Raw genomic sequence first — 21,330 nt, forward strand, 5'->3', positions numbered from 1 at the left:
TGTCTCTCCTCGTTCTCGCCCTCTCGGACTCTTTCTACGGAAAGTAAAACTCAAAGTCTCTGGCACTGAAACAGGCTTTCTGCTGCACTCTTCAGATTGTCATTTGTCATGTGCCTAATCTGGAAGTCATCAAACACCGTGTTTAGTTTTGAGTGTGCTAGTGGAGGAAGGGAGCCACAGGATTATGCCAGAGGCTTCTCTGTAGTCCACATGGAGGGAGGAACATCTGGGGAGGGACCCGTCGCTTTGTGATCCCACACACACACACACAAACACACACAGGTAGTGAACTAGTAATAGCATTTGGTAGCTGGGGATGTGGGGAGTTTGTGGTTGCTCATTTTAAAGCACCTATAATCAATATTTGTATAATAACAATGTATCAAATAACAGTGTGAAACCAATATGACAATGTGAAAGGGGTCGAGGTAGTGCTAAATTATCCCCCAAATCTGCAGCTCCGCTCAGCATTACGGAGCTTCATAGTGAGTTTTAAGTTCGTTGTTTATCTTTCCAGCGAACAATTTCACTGTTTGGGCCAATGTACACAACCGGCTCAGCAGCAAACAGCAGACAGACACAGTTAGAGACTAGATGGTGAACATAGTGGAGCACCTAGCAGCTAAAGAGACAGATGTTTCCCTCAGGAGTTGGCAGAGACCAAAAACAGAGCTATAAGAGAGAGAATATTGGACTTAAAGTGCTCATATTGTGCTTTTTGGCTTTTCCCCTTTCCTTTATTGTGTTATATATCTTTTTTTGTGCACAGTATAGGTTTACAAAGTAAAAAAGCCCAAAGTCCACCCCAAAGGGACTTACCATCTCCAACAAAAAACTGCTCCAAACAGCTCTATTGTAGTCCAGCCTTTACTTCTGTGACGAACGTGCATCACTTTGTAACACAGGTTATAATGCTCGCCTAGCTGCTAGCGTGGCACTCCCTCATGCTCTGCTTCTGACTGGCTAGCAGTAAGTACTGGGCATGTGCGACTCCCAACAAAGATGGAACAGAAGTGAGATGTCTCACTCTGTAGCTAAAACCGAGAGCTCAACACACAGGGTGAAAAGAGGAGCTGCAGCAATGTGCAGTACAACAAAAATATAGTGTTTTCTGAAAATTAAACCACATAAACCTATTCTGGTACAACCTCTAAATACAATTATGAACCTGAAAATGAGAATAATATGAGCACTTGAACATTAGTCAGGTGGACACTAGTCTCATTGCCAGACCTTCCTTCACAGCGCTGCGGAAGAGGGTCTGGCTAGTACACACAGCATTCTGGGATGAGAGAAAAATGTGTTTATTGACATTTCTTTAAACCAATCACAATCATCCTGGGCACCGTTTCTGGTGGCTCTGCAGAAGAGTCTCAGGAAGGAACTTGTTTTGGTGGAACATGATACGTTCAAAAGTAGTTTTAGTCGTGCAACAGAAAACTCAGATTGGACAGATAGTCTAGCTAGCTGTCTGGATTTACCCTGCAGAGATCTGAGGAGCAGCTAACCCTCTGAGGTCTAAGGGTATTGTCACACATCTTCTTAAATTTACATTTTTAGGGTATTTGCATAAAACTGATCCCTGTGTGTTTCATATCAAAGTGTTCAGAACAAACTTAGCTTTCCGTAGAGTGACGGCAAAAAAAATTTTCTAGAGCAATGTGTAAAGAGATAATTGGGCGCTAAAGCTGAAACGTTGATGTTGGCTTTTTGAAATTCTGAAATCTCTTTTAAAAACAAACCTTAACTTATGATGTGTTGTACGAATTGTTTCTGTGCTTGAAATGAGTTTACCAAAGTCTGTAGTAGTAAGTGTAGTAGTGTGAAATATGATTAAAATAGTTTTAAAAAATGTCTGAAATGAAATTTTGTAATATCGCTTTTTAAGTACGAGTTTTGTCAAACGTCGTTTGGATGCGCCGGTGCGTCTTTCGTCCTCACAGGGTTAACCATAGTCCTAATTAATCGACCGGAGTTTAAAATGACAAAACAAAGAAAGCGGAAGTTGAAATCTGGCCGAAAATGAGAGACATCCGGTCGAATTTACGGCGGCACCGGAACAATCCCGGAACTGAAAATGTCGTTTATATAGACTAGGTGGACACAAACACGACTCCAAATGAATGATAATGTTGCTCCATAACTGCTGGATGTTTTGAATAAGCAATGTGTATGGAAATAAAAGTAAAGTACAAATACATCAAAATTGTACTTAGGTACAGTACTTGAGTAAATGTACTTAGTTGAATATGAGGCAGACACATGCACACAGACAGACAGACACACACACACACACACGCAGAGTTCAGTTCTGCATCAGTGGAAAAACTGATCACCCGCTGGCTGGAAAACGTACCCACCCCCACCTCAAGGGCCAAACCGAGGTCTTAGCACCAAGCTGGCTGCTCCACTTGCTGCATCTCCACCCTCCTCTTATTCCTCCCTCCTTTCCTCTACTTTGCCACAGTGAAGCTTCCACTGGATATAAACTGAAACCAAACCTTTTTTTTCTCCCTTCTCTTTATTCTTTTGGTAGAACAGACAAATGGGAACAGATAGGACACTATCCAGGACTCGGCAGACTCCCTGAAACCAGACATTACTAACAACAGCAATACTTCATGTACTGTATGTGTCCTCAGCATTCATTGTCCATGTCTTTGTGCACAGATTACGGGATGTCTGCTGAATGAGGACCAGACACAGACCCTTCACAGGTCAGCTCTCAGCTCAGGCTAGGATTAAGCTCGCTTCATTTCAGGATTTTGCAGAAGAGAGAGAGGACAAACAAAAAGCCACCACAGAGCTTCCTCTGCACGTCCTCGCGCAGTCTGTGTGGAGAGCAATTTCCATCGATACATTTCAAGGGTCTGCAAACACATTAATCATTCAAATGACAGTACATTCTGTAAGCTTAGAAAAAAAAGGACATCCGCTCTGAGCTGAAGCCATTTGTTCTGTGAGTAGTTTATTCTGACTGAGTAGTGGTTCCCTTGTTGAGTTTATACTCACACGTGGCAAACAGTTAACAGATCCAGGTTTAGCTGGTTGTAGTCTGGTGACAAAAACACCAGTGTTTTAAGGCAAGAGTGACATCATCAGCCCAGCCTGGATCAAGCTGACCAATTATTCTGCGATCATCATAACTATGTACAAATTTATATATAATCACACTTATTTACAGAACAAGTGGCGAAAGACAAAGCCTCTCTGGGCATCCACATTGTTAAACATGAATACAATAACAGACACAGCACCTCTCATTGCTGAAAGACAAAGACAAACACTGAGAAAAAACTTGGCACTTGTAGATTTCTCCCACATAAACACAAAACAGCGACAGACAAACAGTCAGTTTTAGTGGTAAACAATGCAGGGGCCTCCATTTCACAGGCCAGTCTTATGAGAAAAGACAGAAGGCAGGTGTTCTTCTTCTTCTTTTCCTTTTCCCAACAGGACCAAAGTATCTGGGCCTCAGAGGAGGCAGATGAGGCTTTTCCCCTCCTCGATCTCCTCCTGGACCTTGTCGCTGGAGGTGGCGATCTCGGCCTGTGCGGAGAAGACAGCGCAGATGAAGGTGAGCACGGTGCCGCCCATGGCGGTGTAGAAGGCCCAGCCCATGGAGCAGAGCCCGGCCCGGTACGGAGCTGCGTCGGGACCGCAGTACAGCTGGACCTTGTCTGAACCCCAGCCAGCGGGGTACAACATCAGACCCAGGATCAGGAACAGACCTGCGAGAAGGGGAAACGAACAAAAAGAACGTTGTTAACTAATGGTAGTTTATTAAAAAACAATATACATAGCAATATGAGTGTGCCATACAACATAGTGGAGAGCATAAAAGATTTAGATTTTTTTTTTTTTTTTTTGCCAAACATACTGGGGATTTTAATAGTACCATGGGGAGTTTTCATAGCCTGGTCCTACCAGACTCTCGTACATTTCATTTGTACAGAGAGTCTGGCCACTCTCCATTGACAAGTGTTAACTTCCTTGAAGGTGGGTACTCTGTTGAAGTTTAAAACTATTGGACCTGCCCAGAGGCTAGAGGTTTTCGACCACTAGTTTGTAAGGCTGCCCTCTAAACGCAGATAATTCAAGGCCCTCTCATTCACTGCAAACCTGAAATTGTCTAGACATTTACAGGTGGAGCTGTGAGAACGCAAATGTCCGAATCAGTTGGACCGGACATAAAACAGATTTTACCCTGCCTGCTCCCTAGTACAAAGCCTGTGTAATGTCCAGTTGAGCCCGTGTGTGAATAGATCCGGTCATTGTCCGGAGAATTCACAGCGAGCGAGTGGATGTGTTCATGACGTTTCTATCATGCGGCTGGCGCGAAACCGGAAGAAAACAAACATCCGAGGGTGAAGACAACAACGAAATTGTCTAACTGGAGGGATGACAGGATTTGGGGACTTCTGTCGACAAACGACAGAAGTTCCGACATTTCAAGTAGGTGAGAACATGTCAGACACGGACAATTTGTTGTGTGCTACATGTGAGAAAGGGGAAAAAATCGGACAATGTCCACACTTGACTTGTCGGACATTGTCTGTAGTTCATATGAGACAACTGCTTTAGTTGATTCTCACGCTGTAAGTTGAATCACTGCACTTTTTTTTTTAATTTAGCTGTGTTGAATCCAGGTTGTACACAGAAGTAGACAAGCTGCCATTACTGTGGTTTGCAACTCACCTCTTAACCTGCGGGTAACGCTTAAATGTGTGCAAAGGATTTCACTGTTTAAGAGATATGTCCAGCAAATCCTGTAGATCCTGGTTATATGTTGAAAATATATCATCAAATGCCATTCAAATACAGGTTATATGCTGCGAAACTTCTCAATGAAATTTTGTCCAACAACAACCTGAGATTTTAGGAAACTGCTTCCTGGCCTAAATTCCACTTTTACAGTATTATGTGTTTCAGATTCCTAATAAATTATGCATTTCTTCTGATTATAAGGAAAGGAAACTAGCAAGTAATTTCTTTAGTTAGCTTCTCAACACAGCACTTTCATATCCAGACTGTGAAGATCGGACAAAAGCAGCTTTAAGGGTGAGTAGCCTTCACATTAACACAGACTACCTTCATCTTTCTCTGAACCACTGTCTGATTCAACAACTGACAAACATCACCATCTTCAAGCAAAAAAAACCCCACAGTGCATCAAATGGGCTTTAGTTTGTGAAGGATGACTGCAGCAAATTATCTTTCTGACCGCCAACATTCTCCAGTACGAAAACATTTCCTGCCATCAGTGCCATCATGGCATCCAAAGCATCCCATCAGGACCCAAAGAAATGTTACGCCAGGCAGAAATGATTTCCTGACGACCGAAGACTGAAGATAATTACAGCAAGGTCTTCGGTACGGCAACTGCCAAGGCAGGAAAGAGAGACCTAAACCTGAATCTTGACACACATGCCTGTCAGGTCAGTGCACAACAGAGAGCGGAGAACAACAGGAAAGAGGCAGCCGCAGGGCTTTCCCGCCTGCCGCACTCTGAACCTCCGGCGTCCTGCAACTTGGTGGAAGGACGGAGTCACTTCCTGTGACCTAGTTCTACTTCCGTGACTTGGCTTCAACACCTAATACCACTACTGACACACACTGATCTTCAACTGTCAGCTGGCCGGACAAGGGGTCTGCCACCAATCAAAGGAGGAAACATTTACAATAATGCAATTACAGACAAATGAACCAGACGGGGGATGAGAATTTCAGCTCTCCTTCGACTAGCAGGTCTCGCCGCTTTGCTTCGTAAAAACAAATGTGGAGGTGAAACTGTCTCGCTCTACTAATCTCCCTTTCCCTCTCTCTGCTTCCTCTCTTTTTCCTCCCATTCTCTCTCCCTCTTAAAGGACCCAATATCGTATTAAACAAGGAAATGAAAACTAGGTCATAAATTCTTTCCACATGTTGCTGCATCGCCCTGACGTCCAGACCGGCTCCAGTGATGGATTGAAGGTATGGTTTTAATTCTCGACCCCACCTCCTAAGACCTACCCCCCCTCCACATACACACACACACACACACACACATGCCCCCCCCCCCCTACATGCTGGACCTTCTAACCTAATATCCCACAGCACTCCACCCTCGCAGCCTCATTATTCCCTCTGCACTGGCTCTTGTCTCTGTTAACTTTCAAGCTGTCAATTCTTCACCATCAATCCATGTCTGATAGCTGCCTCCCTGCCACCCCCCACACACACACACACACACACACACACAACCTCTGCTCCCACAGCCTCTACCCTGTAATACAACACAGCAGGTCTGCGCTCAGCTCCAAGAAATCTGGCCGTCCTTCTCCTTTCCAGGAAAAAAGAAGAGCTGGGATCCACACAAAGAAAATAATGAGAAGAGACAGCAAGAGGGCAAAGGGAATTACTGGCAACTATTTTCTCCATTTATCAATTATTGTTTGGTTTGTAAAACAGTGAAAAACGCTCATCACTTTTCATTTCTTACAGCCAAAGATGATGTCTTTGAATGTCTTGTTTTGTCCAACCAACAATCCAAAACCCAAAGATATTTAATTACCTATAACGTTTATATAAGGAAAAGCAGTACATATTTTCATTCAAGAAGCTGAAGATAGGGCTGGGAAATATGGCGATATACATCGTCAAAACGATATATATATTATACCTCCGCCAAGGAGGTTTTGTTTTTGGTTGGGGTTTGCCTGTTTGGTTGTTTGTTTGTTCAGCTGTCAGCAGGATTACGGAAAAACTACTGTCCTGATTTTTTAATGAAACTTAGTGGAATCATGTAGCATGGGCCAAGGAAGAACTCGTTACATTTTGGAGTGGATCCGAATCATGGAGCAGATAACTAATTATTTTATACTTTCGTTAACATTGCAAGATAGGGCATTCAGAATAATTGGAACAATTAGTAGCTTGAGCTACCACCTACGGAGCTAAGCATAGTAGTACAGTTAATGTGATGCTACCCGCTAGCGGGCTAAACGGGTGGCAACTAACTGCAGACCTGTCAGCATCGTAGAGGACTCGGGTCTTAAAGACGTGCTACGGTTGACCTGTCTCGTTGCCGTCGAGGGAGACAGTAGTTTCACCATACACATACCACACGGAGAAAGCAGCCACACTGGAACTGCTGCAAGGTGCTGCAAACGCTGTCTCATTAACCGGTGATCACTGGACGTCAGTGAGTAATCAACATTATTTAGGAGTTACTAAACACTATATTGACTCTAGTAAGGATAGGGATTTTTAGTTTTTTAGTTAGGTACTTGGAGGAATTGTGCAATAATGACAGAGTCACACATTTTTCTTTTGTTTACAGTAAATAAATAATTACAAATCTTAAAATCAAGTTCATAAAGTAACTTTCTTTACATTCATTTGATTCCCAATCAAGATACACTGGTAAAAATTGCTTTCCATTGTTAATATGTACTTAAAAACTGTTCTGAAATGCAAAATAATAGAATTTTAATCATGTGATAAAATATGCGATTAATCGCGATTAACTATAGACATTCAGCGATTAATCGCGATTAAAAATGTTAATCGTTTGACAGCTCTACTACTTACTAAATCCTAATCTTCATAAAGGTATAAAGTTCAACTTTGTAACCTTGTAACTGATTCAACTTTATGGTCATTGCAGAGGCAGTAATTTGTGGTGCTGTTGTATTGTCTTATACTAGCAAGTGTTTTTCATATTTTGGGTATCCTAAAAAAAACAAAATCAGAGCCAGTGCATTAGTTTCAGCCAGGTGTGTTTAATGAACTGTCAACTGAGAGCGTGTCATGTTAAAATGAGTCGGTCTGTCATTGTGAGCCTGTTAGCATGGTTAGCTTGTAGCTCAAAGCACTTCTTTAATGTGGCTGTAGATTCTTCTTGTCAGACCTCATATTTGTTCTTAGAGCTGCATTTATTGAATTTTGTGGCCAGTTGGGGGTTAGTGCAACAATCCATAAACACAGCACTCAATGTTGACATGGCAAACATGTCAGCAAATTATATCTACACATCCTCCAATAGATACAAATCAACATTAGCATTCATTTTGTTTGTGTCCACGTGATGAATGTGTCACAAACTGGGAGACAATAGACCTTTTTCACCACAGACATGTTGACATGTCATAGTAGGAAAAGCACAGGTGTATTCAAATCCATTAATGATGGCTGCATTCCACTTAGGAGAGGCCCTGGTATTGTGCATGCTGACTCCCTGAAATAGCTCACTGGGACACTTGATGGAACTGAGCCATCGTTAAGGTTATCAATTTCAGCTGTGCTTTTCCTACTATGACAAGTCAAAAATGTCAGCTGTGAAAAAGGTCCATGAGAAGTGGCTGGCATTTATAACCTTGGTGTCTAACGACATATATATAACGACCCTCCCTGACTGCAGCCTCCTTAAGGAGAAGACAAGTTAGTCAAGTGAAGGGAGAAAGTGAGGTAACAAATTAGTACATTTAGCTGATAATACTTTGGTACTTTTACTTATGTAACATTTGAATTTGTAGACTTTGGTATTTCTACTTTTACCATTGTAGCCTACTTAATTAAACACATGCTGACAAGTACAAGCTGACCTCTGAACACAAATAACCGATTCAAAACAAACAGAAAATACCTCATTGTAGGTATTTTTTTCAGTTGTAGAAAGTTCAGACATTAACTTGAATTTAAGCATCAGTCGAGACTTTAACTCTGAGATTTAAAGCCGACTGTTGAGATCTCAGGTTAAGACATTATGCTGTAAGCTTTAAATCAGCAACAACTTTTTGACAAGTTGTTACTAACAAAAGTAAACAGTTGTGTATTTTAGACATGTAGCAACAGCATCATTCATTTGGAGTAATGTTTGTTTCCACCCAATGAATGTAAAGTAAGTCCAATATTTAATCTTTTTTAGCTCTGTTTTTGGTCTCTACCAAAGCCTGGAGAGAAAAATCTGTCTCTTTAGCTGCTAAATGCTCCACTATGTTCACCAGCTTGTCTCTTACTGTGTCTGTCAGCTGTTTGGTGCCGGGCAGTCAGTGTACACATGGTTTATTGGAGTTTATTTGCTTAAAACAGCTAGTGGCGGCTGCTGGAAATGTGTTTGATGAAAGCTTCCCAATTAAAGAAGTAATGATTTATTGGTTGTTACCTATTGTAAAATTACAGATACTATATATGACCGTGAATTCTGCTGTGTAAAAAACAAACAAAGATTTTCTTAATATTGCATGTTTGCTTTACATCAGGTTAGCTATGGTGAACCAGCCACACCTCCACTGTAAACACATATATCCAGTAAGAGCTATCACATGGGAATCCCATTTCTTATCAGTTCTTTACTCTTTTGCATAACACATGCTTTCTTATGCCAAAATTATCACAACACAGTAATGCTGTTTAAATTCCTGGAAAACATTAGTTTTGTTTCCCGCAGTTCTTCCAGCCTCGGGCTTAGTCACGGTCAACGGTTAAACCTGCGATGAGGTCCGTGACTCACGGCTGGAGAGAAGGTTTAATGGCAGGTTATAAAAGCACTCAACACTGCATTGGGAGACAGTTTTACTGCTGAGTTTGTTTGGCTTCTTGTCTCTAATCCTGTTTGGCTGAAGTTCGACGCGAGTGACGATGAGTGAGGCCGTCGTTTTAATGAACGTACAGAAAATTCACTTACAGGTCGTCTACAAGAAGTCTTTAGGGGGCCTGCAGGATACAAAGTGTACCCGACTGACCCTCAACAGAAGACCGTCTGTTTTAGCCATTTGATTACGTAAAGCAAAAGGCAATGGATTTACCTTCAGCTGAAATCTTAAAACCACCTGAAACTGAGTCAGTTTAATGGCATCTGAGACACTGTGGCCAGCAGAAAGTGTGTCATAGGGGACAAAAGAGCAAAAAGTACAAGTGATATCAGTGTATGTGGAGCTTAGGTTAATGGGCTTTGGAGACTCCAGTGCAATGACGTGACCATCTCTGGCAACGGCATCACAATCTTCCCATCTGAGGTCAATCACTTCCCCAAACATCTGCAGCCTGGCTTCAGTTTTCTCATTACCGGAGGGTCGGCACGAATAGTGGAAAGAGTGATTAGCAGAGAGTCTGTGTGGTGTAGTGCTGCCGCTGGATATCAGTGAGAGTGATATTATTTACAGGCCTGATGAACAGACACGTGGAAGACTTTCATGCATGCTCACTGACTGATTGATGTTGGAAAAAAGGTGAACACTGTTAGATGTCAGGTTCTGGGTCTTATCTCTTCCTGCGGTTGGAATGAGTAAAAGGTTATCGACCTTTAGCTCCACAGGCCCGAAGGAAAGCCTCCCGCCTCCTCAGTCTTTGTTTGAAGCTCCTCTCGCTCCCTTTCCTCTTCCGCATCCTTATCCTCTCCACAATGAGGAGACTCAGCGCTGCATTTCCACACTTTCATTACTTTAGCCAAACTCCCAGTGCTTATATATAGATGGTAAATATAAACAGAGAGATTTACAGGTTATGTAACACAGTTTTTGGTTGGCGTATTGGTGTGGCTATGACCATTTCTAAAAACTTGACAATTGACTGTTTGCTAAATGCTTCTAATAACATTGGGATTTCTCTCCAGTGAGAACTACACTCAGTACTCAGTTAAGATTAGATTTTTAAACCAAAAACACAAGAACAAAAGTTATGGATTATACAGTGTATTTTTTTTTTTCTAGCGGGAAATCTGCCACGGTTACCACAGAATGGGAAGCTTGACAGATGTAGCATGGGGTGGCTTAGCAAATGGTCAAACTTGTACTTAGAGGGATACTCCACCAAAAATCTGCTGAGTATTAATTATTTATCGCTTGTAGGCTTGGAAGGTGGCTCTGAAGTTAAGGATTGCTTGAAACAAAGAGCTACTCTGTTTGGATTCACACAGTTACAATGGATCCCAAAATAAACCCAGAGTCACAGCAAGTAAAAAAACACTCCTGCAGCATGAATCACTCTCTGCTGTACGTTCACATAGTTTCTCCATGTCTAGCTAAATACAATGCTTTCATGTCACACTACCCTGCCTCTTCATAGCTCAGAAGCTAAACCCAAAGTAGCATATTTAGCGATCCTTTGGAAAAACAGAAAAATCCAATATTGCCTTTAAGGTAGTCTTGCATTGCCAGACCTTCCTCCACAGCGCTGCGGAGGAGGGTCTGGCTAGTCCACACAGCATTCTGGGATGGGAGAAAAATGTGCTCTGGTTTATTGGCATTTCTTTCACATCACAATCACAATCGTCATGGGCGGTGCTAAGCGCCAGACGGAGCAAGGGTGCCTCTGCAAAATAGCCTCGGGAAGGAACTTGTTTTGGTGGAACGTGTATGTTCAAAAGTTAATTTATTCGTTCAAGAGAAAACTGATTGGACAGATAGTCTAGCTAGCTGTCTGGATTTACCCTGCTGAGATCTGAGGAGCAGTTAACCATAGTCCTCATAAATCCCCCAGAGTATAAAATGTCAACACAAAGGAAGCGAAAGGTGTGGGACATCTGGCCGAAAATAAGGGACATCTGGCGGAATATGTGAATATGTCAGATATGTGAAGAAAATGTCACAAAATAAAGGAAATGACATCCATTGTGTCCTTTCACATTGAGCTGTTAAAGGCTTATGGAGTCAAGCGAGCCTTCCAGTAGCCATTCATGATTCACTATGGATTTAAGGGTGCTCTCAGGTCAGCAGGCCTTGCGCAGAGGTTTACTGCTTGGCATGTCCTTCACCACACACCCACCTCTTTCTGTTTGGGCCTGCACCAAATAAACAACTGTGGGGGAGGACAGCCATAATCACCACAGAGCTGAGAGCTACAGTCTGTGAAAGAAAGAGGAGGTTCAGATAACATGATCTCATGGCCTCCTCCCTTCCATAACTCACCATGCTGAGTCAAAGTGGCCCGAGCTTTGGCCTCAGACACACAACCATTGGATACACACCCTTCAAACACAAATAAGAGATACGCATGCGTGTTCAATTCGTTTTTTTAGGCCAATCAAGATTCAGAAAAGCTCCAGCTGACTGGTAGAAAGTAAACATTTGGGTGACAGTTGCTCTGAGGGTGGAAACAAGCCACCATGTGTTTCAAACTTCTGACCGCTTGGGATAAAAGTTCACAGAGGCTCCACAAGAATCAAACACATAGTTCTAGCGGTGGGAGTTGTGGTGCCCGTAATGACTGTGTTCAGCTGAAACTAGAACTTTGCATGTACCTTGATGAACGGTGGATGCCACAGGAATGAAGAGAAACAATTAAAGGTTAGCTTTAAGATCCTTCAGTTCTTTTTAGATCAGTACAGTCAGTGTGCAAAAACACATGCACATCTTTCTCGTCTAGGTGTACATAGGGAATTATGAAGTATATCATGGAGTAAGGTACTTTGCAAAATAGTTTTGAAATATGTTTGCGTCTTGCTTGGAGGTCTGTATTGACACGGTGATTGTAGCCACACCCACAAGTGGGACTAAAGTAGGTTATGTTAGAAAATTACTAGTTTGTACAATGTGTTGTTCGACCAAGACAGACCTACAGCCTCGTGGTGCATTCAAAGTTGTTGTTAAAGGCCCTTTTCCCATCTGGTGGTTGTTTTTCTCATTCAACAGCAATTTACTAGTGAAATAAGTTATTGTTATAGTTATTACATTATTATTAAGTCATTTAATTTTGACCATATGGCCTAACAATAAACAAGCCGTTCTTTAATGTTGCCGACTGTACCCTTCTTTTTTTTTTTTTTTTTTTTTACTTTCTTAAAAAGTATCGGTTAAGGCACCGGGCAAAAATTATGTATGTGATTCATTTAGATTAATTAATCACAGAGTATGTAATTAATTAGATTAATTTTTGTAATCGATTGACAGCCCTAGTGTAAAGAAGTAAAAACTAGAGAGAGACGTGCAAACTCTACCAACCATCTCACCTTAACCCACCCTTTCAATCATGACGTAAAGTGAGTGAGGATGTTGAAATTGACGGTATGGAAAGTTACAGAAATTGTCAAACATTGGAAAGGCAGGAGTTGAAGCAATTTGACCATCCGACAAACTTAAGACTATTTGTTCAATGACACAAACCTGAGTTTGTTTAATACCTCTGTACCTGAAGAAGAGCTACATTGATCTCTAATGTAACAAAAAAGAAGTTCTACAGGGAGACTTTAACTGGTTTGTAAGTCTATGGCAGGCAGTAATCATTGTTATGACCGGTGGTATGCACCAAATAATTAAAATATGTGTCATGTGCACATCTCACCTGCGATCCCTTGCAGCAGTCCACACACGTTGAAGATGCTCTTCTTCATGATGCTCTGGAAGCACATGGTGAAGACCGAGATGAACGCCACGGCACACAGCAGCAGGATCCCTGCCGCCAGGAAGATAGAAGTTGCCTGCCAGAACCCGCTGGCAATCTCCCCAAAGTGTATCGCGTACGGTCCGCACAGTATTCCACGCTTCAGGTGGGGCAGTTTTATACAGCGGCCGTAGATGCCTAAAGTGGGCCTGTAGGCCTCTCCGGCTGTGGTGGCCCCATGGGGGCCGAAGACAGCATCGGGTGTGCGGGGGAATCCCACCAGCCAGTCAGTGCTCATGAAGGCGATGAGCTCTCCGAACGCGGTCACAATACTCAGCAGAGTCCACAGCATGGAGCGGCAGGTGACAATGACATGGCACATGCTGACGGTGGCTGGAGTCTCTCTCTGCTCAGATTTCAACGCTGCTGAGAGGTGGACAGGTAGAGCGTGAGGCCCTCGAAAGACTGAGAGCTGGTGGTTGGGATTCTTCTCCGGCGGAGATATGAGAGCAAGTGAACACTTCTCAGGAAGGAGTGGGTGACAACGCTGTACACACAAGGTTCTGGTCAATGATTCACAATCTGCTGCTTCCCTCTTTTTCTCTCTGCTCCTTTCACTTCTTATCTTCTTCCGGTGTCGTTTCGGCACAGCTGTTCTTCCTCCTCCTTGAACTCGCCCTCCTTCGGTCGACTCGGTCTTCAGGCTCTTATTCTGTCTGGTTTTTGGTGTCTACATTGTATTGAAGTTGTGTTCCCTGAGCCAGCCCGCTGGCGTCACATCAGACACACCTAAGAGATAAAACAGAGACACAGGACAACAGAGTGAGTGCTTTAATTGCATGTATAAAATGTAATTGCATGTATAAAAAAAAAAGCTCTGAGTATTTTTATATATTATTTGAGGAAGTGCAGCTGTCCTGTTTCTGCCCTATCATATTTGGAAAAGCAGAATGAGGAACGTGTGGTGGAGAAGGAGCAGAGAGAGGAGGAAGGGAGGCTTCTGGAGTAGATCTTCAGGAGAGGGTTAATGAGTTGTGTGGAGACATGTTCATTTGAAGTGGGCCTCTTCTGTTTTCAGTGTGTTTATGTTCAAGGATTTGTAATCAGGGCACTTGTCGTGGTTCTGTAATCCCAGTGGATCTTCATGACTCAGATTCTAAAGATGAAAACTGGAAAACTATTCATGTTTTGGAGGTGGAGATGGGAGGGTTAAAATAGACGTGGAAACAGCGGGATGAGAAGCGGAAGCAGACAGAGAGAAAAACAAGCCGGAGGCCTCTCATCAAGCAGCCCACACAGCTGACCCGGGGTCAGCCAACGGTTGATAACACAACGGCCGTCCGGCTGTCCCAGGGCCGCTGATAACCTCAGTGACATCAACCCTGGCCTGCAGCACTGCTGAGTCAGTGACACTACAGCACAATGAGGAAGCTGCAAACAGTGTCAGTTCATAAAAAAGACACATCTTCCACCAAGACATACACAACTAACACAAATACAGACAAATCTGTCAAGAGAACAGAATCTCTTGCTACATTTTGTTATAAAAGTGAACTTTGCTCCTGTTTAGTGCTGACTGCAATCCTGCAACTGGTGTCAAGAAAGTCTTTGTTCAAGTTTGAATGAGTAGTGAAGCCTTCATGGCCAAACAGTCATAAACAAAGAGTGACACTTAAAGGAACTCAAACCTCTTTCAGAAGTGATACCTAGGAAATGTAGTGCAACAAGACTAATGAGTCTACAGCCATGCTAGCAGCTCTGTGAGGCTGTCCTTAGGCACAGCGGTGCTTTGAGCTAAATGCTAACGAATTGTTCAATATTTTGGAAAAACATACTCAATAGCTTTCTTGCTAAGGAGTTATGCCACATTCACATCATATCATTTAATATGAGCAACTGAATCGAAAAAAACATTAGCCATTAGCAGCTAGCCTGGCTTTCTCAAAAATGTTCCTGCCAACACTTATGTTAAGTATTTTTTAGCTTTGGAGAGAGCTAGGCTAGTTTCTCCCTGCTCCCCGTCTTTATACTAAGCTAGGCTAACTCTCAGCAAATGTGTGTTTCCCAAAATGTCAAACTAGCCCTTTTAAAGGGGGGGTTAGTTATCTTCTTGAATGCCCCCTAAATGAGGCGGGCCTTTTTCATTGTATAACTATATGCTATGAAGGGTCCAGTCCTTGACGTACATGTCTCTGACGGAATTCTTAACTGGCCTAGTTCACTAATACAATAATTACATACAAATTATGGGCCTCATTTTAAAAAACCTTGTATGAGGTTTTTCTTAAATGTAGTGACTCAGGTAACACAATTGCATTAAAAAAAGATACTTTCTCTGGTGAGGATTCCAGTAAACAGACAATAAAGACCCTTTTCATCATCTCTGACTTAAGCCATTAGGTCTTTTTAATCTTTTAAACTTCTATTTAAGTTATGTAAAGTTTGAGATCTTATCTATGAGAACAAATATGAGCACATACATTTAAAACACAGACATTGGATTTCCTTATACAGGCCTTTGTGCTCATGTTATTAATACAGCTCTGGGCCAAAGCTGACAGTTGTTTCTTTTCTTTGAGTTTTTTTCCTCCCCTGCCTCCTGGGAGTCTGTTAGTCATTCTCCAACCAGTGTTTGGCAAAGCAGCAGAGGGATCTGGGGGCCGCTATTGACACGTGTGCCGCCCGCACTGCGAGGTTTCCATCACTGGGCCCCCACGGTGTGCCCTTACAGCAAGGGTTGCGGGCCATGGCCATCCCTTGTGGTCGCATCCCAGCTAGTGTGTGAGTGCGCAAGAGCATTACACAAACTTTGATCTTTGTCATCCTGTAGAGATATCAACAACAGTTCTTTTTTTCCACCCTTTTTTCTAGAAAATGACCCAGCTCTGTGGTTTCTTACAGTACAGTGTGTGTGTGTGTGTGTGTGTGTGTGTGTGTGTGTGTGTGTGTGTGCTAACGTTGAGTATGTTTGGACTGTGTAAAGCAGATGAGGTCATAAGAACAGGCACAGACAGCCGCCTCTGTGGATTTTGACCAAAATTAATTTTATGAATCACAAGCGTTCTCATTGCCTCACCATGAACAGATGCAGGAACAGATGCGGACTCACATTCACGAGCTGAACTTTTTGAAAAACTTCCCACCCCCTTGCACAAAAAGACCGTTGAAGCTCGAGTCCCAGAGGTCCTTTGACGAGACTCATGTTTGACGTTAGGATTTAAGACCAACCGGCAGTCCGAAGGTTTAGGGTCAAACATTTGCTGGCCAGTTCCGAAGGCTAATTCCTCACTGACAGGAATATTGTTGGAAAACACTTTGGAGCTAAAACAATTCGAACCAGCTGGAGAGATACGGAGCTTTGAAGACCTGGACACTTAACCTTTGACCTTTCTTGGTTGGCATCACGTGCCTGTTGGTTACACAGTAACTACTAGTGGTTCTAAATGTGTCTAAAGCTGCCCCTTTGAATGTGGGTTAGTAGATCTAAACAGATCTGGTTCTATTAATGTACCTGGTATTTTTCACAACATAAGCCCAGAAGTCTGCTTGCTGTTATCGCAAACAGAAGTTTCCCAAGATAGACAGAAGCATGGTACTCCAAATATGTGAGGCTCGAGGTGGATTTATGATGTCCTTTATACTCCCTGAGTAACCAGGCAGGAGACCCAGGATTATTTGAGGCTCGGTTTACATACACAGAAGAGTTTACAAGCTTCAGACTGCACCCACCACCCCAATGACCCCCAACCCTAATCCCCATGCACGCACACACTTACAAGACTCCCTGCCATCTAAAACATGCTCCCCCCAAGTGAAGGGAACTTCTCCACAGTTGGACATCAGTTTCCCTGCAGCCTTAACTAATGGAGAGGCTCAAAATGATATTTAGGATTAACTAATGATCAATGGGCTGTTAAAGATTCCTGATCGGTTATGGCGGAACACCATTAACATTCACACTAAATTAAACAATACTATGGGCCTGCTCAAAATGGCATACTAACATAATATTCATACTAATATGGTGTAAAATTGAATTATGTACTGTAGTGCATTCCAAGTGCATAATATGTGGTTTTTGTGTAGGAAAGAAATACCAGGATGTATGCTACATTAGCAAGAATTTCGAAGTTTGAGATATGAGCTTACTGTACTGGACATACTCAACCGCCCCAAAATGCATTGCAGCTCTTCAGACTATCCAATGGCAGACCGGAGGCAGATGGTTAAAAAAATTTACCGTTGGTTAAAATGATTAGGAATGATGGCAAGTGAAAATGTGGGCGCTCACATACTGTATATATTGTGCTGTAGAATGCCATTACTTCTGCAGGTATTTGGTCATAAACTAAAGTATTCAAAGTTTGAAAATTGGGTCTGGTGAAAAGTGAGGGAATCACCAAAGTTATTACAATTCACCCTGAGGGCGACATGAATGTTTGTACTGAATTTCACGGCAATGTATCCAATAGTTGACCTAGTGGTGGTGCTGGAGGAAAGTCATGGGATCGCCAAAGTCATTAGGCCTCATCCTCCGGGGATCATGGTTCTTGAGATATTACAATCTTGACCAAAGGGGTGGACCAAACAACTTATCAACCAACACTGCCATCCCTGCTGCTGCTACTACAACTCCTGTTCAAAGTGTCCACTCAGCCTTTCTCTTATCACAGCAACAAAACAGCAGGAAACGCCTTTTCACGCTGCCACCGACCGGAAACAATTTACATATCTATGGACATGCCACGACCAGAGTGACGCGTCACCATGGAGAGTGTTTGTTTAGAGCTGGATGAGGGGTTTAGGGAGAGTTTATGTAGGGTCTACATGCTGAAGATAAGCTTTTAAGTATCTCATTCTGTTAAATATAATCCAATGACAAACTCAGAAGTATGCAGCTTCTATTTCTTGGGGATTCCCTTGCATGCCCAGCCCATACCTCTCATGTCTTATAGGACCCAACGGCAAAGCAATTTTAAAACAAAGGGAGCACTCATAATCTACGAGGATCTGTTTGAATGGGAAGCCCCTGCAGCTACTGAAAGGGAATGCAGGAGATGATTGGTCACAGAGGACCCCTGAAATACTCTCACTTTCTTGTTCCATAACATGGTAAAATGTCAAATACAGCAAAACCAATAGTAGAAGTTCTTCTTGCATTGGGCATCCATCTGATTTTGTATTATTTCATAGCTCTTGTGTAAGCAGGACAGAATACGTCTATTATTTAAGGAAAATTGCAGACTCTAATACTTATAATAGCAGACAATAACAAAAGGAGTCCATAGTCAGGTTTTCCTTAACCTGCTGCACATCTGCTCAGCATCCTGGAGCTTGTGATTCAGACCTACATAATATAATATACATAATATACCAAATATTTACATCCTATGACATCAGCCAGGAACCCAGCTGAGTTCAAATGAATGAGTGACTCAAGTGTTCACCCCTCAGTAGGTTAAATGGAGGAAATTAGTGTGGGATAATTAAGAAAAATAAGACCAACCTGTCTCCATTGGTCTGTGGATAGTCCAGCTCTCCTGGAGATGTGGCTTCTCTGCCCTGACTCTTCTCCTCTGCTCACACACTTTTAATGCCTCTCTCTTTCTCTCAGACTCCTGACTCCCGAACCCTCCCCACGTCCCTCCTCTCTGGACCGCCACGTCTCCTCTGATTGGCTGGGCCTGACACTGGAGCCACACTTCTTGAGAGAGTCCACATGGTGGCCATATTTCAGTACTGAATCTGGGTTAGAATAACAGGAGCTGGAGCTGCAGAGGGTCTCTCCTCTTTCTCTCTCTCCCGGTCTCAGTTTCTCTCACCTTCTCGCTCTGTTTTCATTGCTTTCTGCACACTTTCAATCAGCCAAGGCCAACATCTTATTATCAGCCCAAATGAGAATTAGATTTTCACTTCCTTTGCAAAAAACATGTTAACCTCAAGTACACCATTAAGTATGCTCCTGTGAATAAGTATGCTGTTGGTATACTTGCAAGTGGACTAGTTTAATACTTTAAGTTGGTTTACATAAGTGTACTTAAAAGAGCAAAAGTGCACTTCATGCTACAGAACTACTTTACCTTTATGCCTCGCATTGTTCTTACCAACTAGTGTACAGTTTAAGTGTTACTTTGTGTTTAAAGCAGTGGTGGAAAGTAACCAAGTACATTTACTCAAGTACTGTTAAACATGCACACAAATAACCAATACATGAACCACAACACACACACATCCTATTCCATCCTTCATCAGTCACTAATAAATATGTAAAAGATTAGATAGCTGCCTGGATGCCCACTAACTGATAGAGCAGATGGTTCACTGTCTGACTAATGGATTACCTTTCTGGCTGATGGGAGCAAAGTGTCTCAGGATTGCTTACAAAAAGCACTGGGATGGAATCAGCCAACACTGCAGTCAGCTACAGCGTTCGTCTGACTGTTGTATTCCCTCACACAGGAGAGACAAATGAGTTCCATATGAGGACGGAAAAAGGGGCAGACTTAAACAGGAAGAGAAACCGATAGGCCGAAGCACTTGAGGGCAGCGTGGAAAGCCTGAGGAAGAAGCCTTTCTTATCAGTTTGAATGGAAGTTCAGCCGTAACAGTTTCCTTTCAACCCAGATGCATATATCCTAAACCTAATTAAATCTCTCCTTTGACCCATTTCCACTAAATCCTGGTGATTCATCCTCACCCCGTCGTTGTGAATTGGATGGGAAGAGGTTAATGGGCCTTTTTAAAGCCACACTAAAATGTCTAGAATATCCCAAAAATGCCTTTTCTCAGGAAAACAACAACTGACCGTTGGCTAAGCCCCACACCCCTTAGGTACTGTTCTCGCAGCGCACATTTACAGTTTAACTGTGAACTCAAAATTATTTAGCTGGGCATGCTTAGGTTTGCAGCTTACATAGGGGCAGATAAACAAACACACTGTTTATTCCAATCCTTACACTTTTGCTCTTTCTTGGTTTTTGAAATGTTATAAAAAAGATCAAGTAGGTCTATCTGCGGGTGCATACCTACTACATGACACGCCCTCGAAACAGTTGCAGTCGTTGCAGTTTGGTTAGGTTTAGGCACCAAAACTAAACTAAAGTAAGTAAAGTGAGCGTGTCATGTAGCCTGCAAGACTGCAGATATACCCTTCTCAAAGAGACTAACATTGCACGGTAGCTGGTTTCTGGCGATATCACGAGATCACACCAGAAATCGTAGGATGACATATGACACAAAAATCCATCTTGTCAGCCTTCAAGTAGTCTATATCCACGTAGTTCCACTTCCGGGATTGTTCAGGTGCTGCCGGGAATTCCGCCGGATGTCTTTCATTTCGGCCGGATGTCCGGTACCTTCCGCTTCCTTTGTGTTGGCATTTTAAACTCCGGGGGATTTCTGAGGACTATGGTTAACTGCTCCTCAGATCTCTGCAGGGTAAATCCAGACAGCTAGCTAGACTATCTGTCCAATCTGAGTTTTCTGTTGCACGACTAAAACAACTTTTGAACGTACCCCTTCCACCCAAACAAGTTCCTTCCCCAGGCTATTTTTCTCCGTGCGATTGGTTTAAAGAAATGCCAATAAACCAGAGCACGTTTTTCTCCCATCCCCGAATGCTGTGGACTCACCAGACCCTCCTCCGCAGCGCTGTGGAGGAGGGTCTGGCAATGCAAGACTAGGCTTCAAGTGATGCATTCATGTCCGAAACAACCAGCTGTTCAACCAATCAGCCTCCGCTGAGAAGCTACTGCCAGCTACGGGCGTGGTTTAGATGTGTGAATGACGGCCGCGACTGTTCGTTTAAAACAACAATGGTGGGCGTGATAGACAGGTTCATCCAATCACAAAAAAGACAAAAAGACACCACCCTTCAGAAGAAATTCAAAGCATGACACACCTGCTGTGTTGCTAAGCTACAATTGGACAACCACAGTTCGAGGGAGAGATTTAGCGACAGCCAGTTGCTTCTAAAATATCTCAACTGCACTTCCTGTTTATATTCTCAGCGGTATCAGAAGCCAACCTGAC

At 42.8% G+C, this 21,330-nt stretch overlaps 1 protein-coding gene across 4 annotated transcripts in view; it reads right to left on the reverse strand.

Moving 5' to 3' along the window:
* Positions 1-2,502: 2,502 nt before the first annotated feature.
* The window catches only part of lhfpl2a (LHFPL tetraspan subfamily member 2a), a 43,646-nt gene continuing 24,818 nt past the window's right edge, over positions 2,503-21,330 (reverse strand). For 3 of the 4 annotated variants that reach the window (XM_078270877.1, XM_078270874.1, XM_078270875.1), the window contains 2 exons: positions 13,261-14,088; positions 2,503-3,731 (listed from right to left, as the gene is read on the reverse strand). In XM_078270877.1, coding sequence (XP_078127003.1) covers positions 3,475-3,731; positions 13,261-13,681 — 678 coding nt within the window. In that variant the 5' untranslated portion in view covers positions 13,682-14,088 and the 3' untranslated portion in view covers positions 2,503-3,474. Of the gene's footprint in view, positions 3,732-13,260; positions 14,089-18,805; positions 18,894-21,330 lie in introns of those variants that run through there. The other variant, XM_078270876.1, reaches the window with a different exon arrangement.

Source organism: Sander vitreus, chromosome 16, assembly GCF_031162955.1.
Source record: "Sander vitreus isolate 19-12246 chromosome 16, sanVit1, whole genome shotgun sequence".
Classification (NCBI taxonomy): Eukaryota; Metazoa; Chordata; class Actinopteri; order Perciformes; family Percidae; genus Sander; species Sander vitreus.